Below are 6,905 nucleotides of genomic sequence, written 5' to 3' on the forward strand. Positions count from 1 at the left end.
TTGAGATTGGGAATCCTGGCTTTAAGAATTTTGAACAAAGAATTTCTCCCTGTCCTTTAAAAATAATTTGTATAATTTTCTAAAGTCCTGAGTGAATGTATTTTAAAATGAGTCAATATGGCCCTCTCAGAGTAGCATCAAATGATGAAAAATATGTGTGCATCATAATGTCCTTTCAATCAAATAACTCCTCATTTGCTGCTTAACAAAACTTGCAAACCAATTGTCAGAGGCATCTATGGGTACTGTTCCTCTATTGGCATAAACAGATCATACATTCAGATTTGATGTGTGTGTTTATTACAATGTCTTATAAATGCATTATTATCAAAACTATGAAGTTCTCATTTTCTTCTTTTGGTAGTTCCTGAAGGAGGTCATAATATAATTATCTAGTTGAAACATATTGAATATGTCAATACCTCTGCTTTTTTTGTTTTTTGGCATTAGGGCTGAGGCGTGTGCGGTCCTCTAGCTCCCAGCATCTTTCACCATTGGTTATTCTGACTAGACTTGATTGGAGTTACAATATAATAGCACTTGGAGGAATGAACGATTCCTACCTCTGTTTTACGTCTTTCTTTTTTATTGGACTACTTTGGGCCTTTCCAGTTTTTTATTGTTTTGATATCTATCATGTAGCTGACATGTTGTAGCCACTTGTGGGTGTATTATCAGTGGAAATGTAAGGTTTATTGTATTAGGAATGCAGAATAGCACTTATTTTGTGCTACTAAGGAAACCAAGAATTGTCATGATAGTGGTGTGAATGACTGTGCTAAATAACTCCTATGAATTCAGAGTTTGTATCATACAATCAGGTCTAATGTTGTGACTTGCAGGATTTTTATTGACAGTGAGATCCCAGAATGATGAATTATGGCTTGCTGCTCCATGGAGACATACAGCAAGCCCACATTGACTTTTTCTTTTGTCTTAGAGTAACCTTTTTTATGAATTTCCCCTGGAATGTTTTGGACTTCAGGAAGCAGCCTCATGATTATCATAATCCCTTCACAATACCCCGGTAAGACACATGAGATACATAATTGGCTTACCCAAAAGCTACTGGTTCTTTCCTGTTTTTTTTTCTCCTGATCTCATCTGGTTTAGGCCTTCTCTCTGTCACCAAATTGGACTGCCTCCTGGGTTCCCATTGAAATGGCCAACAGCTTGAGCACCCATTTTGTTTACCCAACTGGCACTCATAGTGTTGAATAGCTGCCCAAGTGTTATAAATATGACTGTATGTTTACATTGAGGTATGTCAGTTCTTTGGAGTGCAGACTCCACTGACATCCTCTTTGACCAAGGAGAATAAATGCCTTTGATTTTGCCAGATGTGTCTCATGTGGCCTTCTGGAAGCTTGACACTCCAGGACCCAAACCCATGTTTTAGCAGAGTTGAAATCACATAACAAGATGATAAGAGATGAGATTGCTGAAGTATATCATACCTGCAAGGGGGAATCTAGAGGGCAAATCTGCCATGACCAAACAATGACCACTCAGAGCTTCAGAAATCCATTACCTTGGAAAACAAGTTCCAGCATTCTTCAATCAGCAGGATTACTGTCCATGCTGGGAATAGTTTGCCAAAAAATTAATGTTCACAAACTCTATGGCCGCTTTGAGTTTCATTATGGAGAAAAAAAGTGGGGTATAAATAAACAACAGCAGCAGCAATGATATGGCCACCTCAAACATATCAACTTTTCATCTGACCTGATTGTGGCTTATTCAAGGTGTAGTGAAATCTACGTTTTAGGCGACTAGGCCGAAGCCTGAGTATCAGTAGCTGTCATCTTGAAAGACAGGCAGAAGCAGGAGGAGGAGTCAAGCCGACTCCTGATTGGTCAGAGCAATTAGGGGAGGAGTCGGTTGAGAGAGGGAAAGAGGCTGTCAGCTTTTGACAAAGGAGAGAAGTGTCTTGACATCAGACACAGAAGGAAGGGATTTTTAGGAGAGGAAGCTAAATAGGAGTCTGACAGGGAAAGAAAGCTTTGAAGTGAGCCTTAAGGATAGGGAATAAGTAGCAGACATGGGCTAGGGTTACTGTATTGAGAGGATCAGTAACAGAAAGACTTGTCTTCTTATACTTAGAAGTAAGAGAGAGCTTATTGCCCTGTGTGTGAGACAGATAGGAGTCTGTTCTCCAAGTGTTAATGTTTCTAAGGATAGAGCAGTGTGTTTAAGGCAACTCACAGTTTTAAAAGGCTTTATTGTCAGAAAAACTAACTGTTTAACCCAACTAAGTCTCTACAACTGAATCAAGTCTCTGTACCACTCATTCTATGAGTAGATATTTGTTTAAAGTTCAATAAACCTTTTCTAGTTCACTTTTAACTGGTGTACGCCTCAGTCTGTCAATCTCCTCAGAACTAAGTCAAGTCAATAATTGAAATCTCTTTAAAGTCCAGTCAGCCAGCGAAGGAGCAATAGAAGAACCAAGGGCAAACACACTTTACCTACAACACACTCACACCTTTTGGTTCCTCAGACCAATAAAGCTGAGGTGGTGGCAGTCATATCTACCAAAAGCATCGGTCATTGATATATTTAACCTATGGTCAGCTGCTAATTTCGTTATACTGGTGGCAGCGGTGGGATTTTTTTTCTGTTCCCCCCTGCCTCAGATATATATTCTTTGAATTTTGTTATACAAGGCATCATGCTGCCTGGAGCAAAATGACAAGAGGTTTGTCTCAGCCAGCTGAGCTGTTCAATGGTCTTTATTTCAACACTGGCAATAAATTTAGGATATCATCAAATGTCTGGAGACCATACCCTATGAGGAGCATCTTAAAGAGCTGGGCATGTTTATCTTGCAGAAGAGAAGGTTGAGAGGAGACATGATAGTCATGTATAAATATGTGAAAGGGTTTCCATAAGGAAGAAGGAGCAAGCTTGTTTTATGCTGCCCTTGAAACTAGCACTAGGAGCAATGGGTTCAAATTACAGGAAAGGAGATTCCACCTGAACATTAGAAAGAATTTCCTGACTGTAAGAGCTGTTCAACAGTGAAACTTTCTGCCTCAGTGTGTGGTGGATACTTTGATTGAGCTTTTCCTGAATGGCAGGAGGTTGGGCTAGATGGTCCATATCACCAAATATGGGCTGGCTTAGAGAGTGTGGAACCATTCATGTGCCACATGCATCTCAGTGCAAAGACATGGAAGGCATTGGGAAACAGTTAGAAAATGCTACTACCCACCAATATCTGCCACCTGAGGTAATGTACCCAGTCTGAACTGAGGATGGATCTTTTTTTACATTTAGATTGAAATGTTTTTGGTGTCAGGTGAGGATGATATCTCTGTGTGGGTCGCGCACACAGTTGAACATTATGCAGGAGAAAGAAACAACGGGAGTTAGAGAATGTACTTGAATGCAAGGGCTTTGCTGCCATGGAAACCAATGCATGTTGAAGTATGTGGCCTTGTCAATATGCCCTGTTAAGCACAGAACACACCATTTTAATACCGCTTTCAGGTTAGCTAAAGCTGTGATATGTACCCTGTAGGCATGAAAGTTGGTTCTGTTGTTACTTCTGTTATTGTTATAGATAATCTCTGCAGACTCCCATCCCAGACGTTCTTTCATGCGTGGATGGTGTCAACTAACGGCCAAGAAAGCCATCTTCCAATAGCACATTTCTGACAAGTTCCATTAAGCATGATGTTTGCCACCACCAGGATTTTCTGCACCCATTATGTTGCAATAGTATAACATTAAAAGCACAGAAAACCAATGCTGAGATGCTGAATTAGGAAATACAAGTCCAAGATCTTGATGCCATGAGACTCACTGGATGGTTCTTGGACTGCTTTCCCTTCAGCTCAACCTTACCAGATTGTTGTAAGGAAAAAATAAAATAACCTTGAACTGGGATAAAGCAAAGGGAAGGCAAGATATATATGCAATCAGTCAATCAACAAATGCATGCACTTCACACACTCTTTCCCCAATTGATCAATAACGTGGATAATTTTCTCATCTTCAGTTCTTTATCGCACTGAGAACAGCAGTTCTGTCTGATATCAAAGCATGTAACTAGGGGAAAGGGAAGCTGGTAAACTCTCGGCCAAAGGGATCTGATGATAACAAAAAAAGGGTGGAGAGAAGCAACTTACAGGGTAAAGTTTGCTGCAGTTAAGAGAGACATTCGTCTTGAAGGAACAGTGGTAGTCATGCATGTCAGAGCACTCTTAGTCAATGTGCTGCTGCTTCTCAAGATGAGGGAGACCTGCTTCCAGAGATTTCCTTACGCTGAAACAATTTCTCTCTCTCAGGCAAGGAAGGCTTCCCCAAGTGAGTCTCCTCAACCTCATGATCAACTCAACAAGATGGCTCAATCCAATCCTGACATCCATCTCATCCGGAGTGATCTGGGCACCCAAGCAAAGCCCTACAGCCTGTCTCTCTCTCCTGAAGACTACCATCATTACATACCCAAACCTAAGCGTCTGCGTACCACTCGGCTGATGAAACTGTTAGGATCTTCCTATGACCCTTTCTGGATGTCTGTTGAAGATCCACGAGGTCGAAACACCAGCCTAGATGATTTGGGCACCTTGAGTGTGGACCTGGCTGAACGTACAGCCCGATTTCAGAAGAAACTCCTGCAGGAGGCAAAGCGGTTAGATATTTCTGAACTTTTGACTTCTTGGGACAGGACTTCCCATAACCAGAGTCAATCTTTCATTGACCACCTCCAGCAATGGCTAGTTGACAGTGCTACCTGCCATCTGACCTCTTCCTGGGTGGATATGGGATCCATTTTCTGGCCGCGTTGGGTACGTCATACAGAGTGTGATCATAATAATGCCAGGTGCTCTTGGCCTCCTGGCATGACCTGTCAACCTGCCCAGATCACCCACATCAAACTGCTAGCATGGCATTGTTGGGTTAGCAGGGACCAAACCTTTGGTCCTCGGAAGTCTCTTCAGCAATGTGCTTGGAGGCAAATCCCTTACCCTGTGGTGGCAACCTGCAAGTGTTCCTGCTGATAACAAGATGGCATCAGGGTTCTGCATGACCAGGTCTGAGCTTCTTAAGGACTTTGCTGCCAGTTACCACTTAGTTCAAACCTGGTAATCAAAATGAAAGAAAAAAAAATCTCAAGGTATTTGACCTAAGGGGCAGCTGTAGCAGAAGGTGAAAGAAAATAGTATGCTGCCAAAATATGAAAAACAGTACCTTATGTACCACAACAAGAGAGAACAACATATTGGAAATGTTGGCCATATTTCAGGAAAGGAGCTCAAGCAACTGAAGCGAAGGAGACAACATATTTTTTTGGACTGACAAGTATTTTGATAAGTTGACAGCAGAAACTGAACACAATTGAGCAGGGATGTTTCATGAGGCAAAAGTCAACAAATCGTAGTCACTTGAAGAGGGAGCTGATGTTCCTGTGAAGAAATAAATGTATTTAATAAATGCCTGGGATAATTAGCCTAATCATTTTCTGCCCCTGGAGCCAGGGCAACTGCCATGTTGTTGAATGGTAGGACTGCGAACTTATTTGTATCCTATATCCTCTAGTAAGCTGTAGCTCAGGATTGGAGAGCCTTTAATTCTCTAGATGTTTTGTCATGCTGGACAGGTCAGACTAGAGTCATTAGTAAAAAAAAATCTAGAGGACTAAAATTTCCTCATCATTATTTTAGATAACAGAAATGTGTGGTGCAATTCACCATGATGTTTCCCATCTAGACTCTGCTGAAATGAGTGGAAGAGTCCACAATAGCTATGATTTTAATCTCCCATTTCCTGTGGGAATTATCTATGAGAATTTCAATGCTTTGTACCCCAAAGTGGTGGCACTTCCCATTCTAAACGTAGTAGGGCAATTACAAAAATGGAAGGATAACTCTGTTCTTTAATATTGAAGGACTGCTTCTTAATTTGGTAAGTCTTTTGATACTGAAGAGCTGCTCCTCAGTTTGCTTATCTGTTTTTCAGATGCATTTAAGGCAACAATGGGAATCATTCAGTTGTCCAGATATTGGACTGTAACTCCATCATTTACACCATTAACTAGGCTGGTTAAGATAGCTGTGACTTGTAGTAAAATATATGGAAGCCTACTTGATTCCCACCAGTAATTCAAAGAATCAGATGCTTGCCTTCCTCATCCTGGTGCCTTCCAGATGTATTGGTCTACAGCCCTATGGCTGAGAGTTGTGGTCCAATGCATCCAAAGGACATTAGACTGGATAAGCGTAAATGCTTGGAAAAGCCATTATTCTCCAGTAGCCATATTCTGAGTCCAAACAAACAAACAAACAAACTATCCCAAGCTCTAGGAACATTATTCTATCCAATTAGGCTGAATTCTTGGGTTGCAGTTATGTAGAGTTACTTGGGAGTTAGTCTCATTGTACCCATGGCTTGAAGTACAGAGATGCCACCAGCACAGTTTAGTCAGTAATTGCATGATTAGGGCTTTGTTGCTTACGGTCTATATTGTAGATCTGAGTATCAGTCAATTAACGATATGCAATAGGACTACACAATTTGTCATCACAAAAACCCCAGGTGCGGAAAGTAAATTTTCAAAAGAGGCACAGTGGGATGGTGGAAGGAGGGTAGAAGAATGTGCTGGCTCTATAACAATTACTTTAGCTCTCTTGAAGTACTAATTAGGCTGTTGCTACCTTGATCTAATTTGTCCTCCCCATTTCAAAATGATCACTTCTTTCCATGTTACAGGGGCAAATTAAAGCTGAAAGCAACTCCACCAATAGCTTATGGTCCAGTCCTATCTGTAAGCTCCCACTGGGATTGGAATGAGACTGGAATTTAAGAAAACAAAAGTCCTGTAATGTTGTATTGAAAACTGGGAGTGATTAAATTGGAGGAACAGAGAATGAAACATAACACAACAAATATACTGGGAC

General features: G+C 41.1%; 1 protein-coding gene across 1 annotated transcript; it reads left to right on the forward strand.

Annotated features, from left to right (window-relative positions):
- Window positions 1–4,346: 4,346 nt before the first annotated feature.
- Window positions 4,347–5,009, forward strand: LOC132775752 (noggin-like). The gene has a single exon (XM_060776648.2). The coding sequence runs from the start codon at window positions 4,347–4,349 to the stop codon at window positions 5,007–5,009; it is 663 nt and encodes a 220-aa protein (XP_060632631.2).
- The last annotated feature ends 1,896 nt before the right edge of the window (window positions 5,010–6,905 follow it).

The sequence above is a fragment of the Anolis sagrei genome, chromosome 5 (assembly GCF_037176765.1).
Source record: "Anolis sagrei isolate rAnoSag1 chromosome 5, rAnoSag1.mat, whole genome shotgun sequence".
In the NCBI taxonomy this organism is placed as follows: Eukaryota; Metazoa; Chordata; class Lepidosauria; order Squamata; family Dactyloidae; genus Anolis; species Anolis sagrei.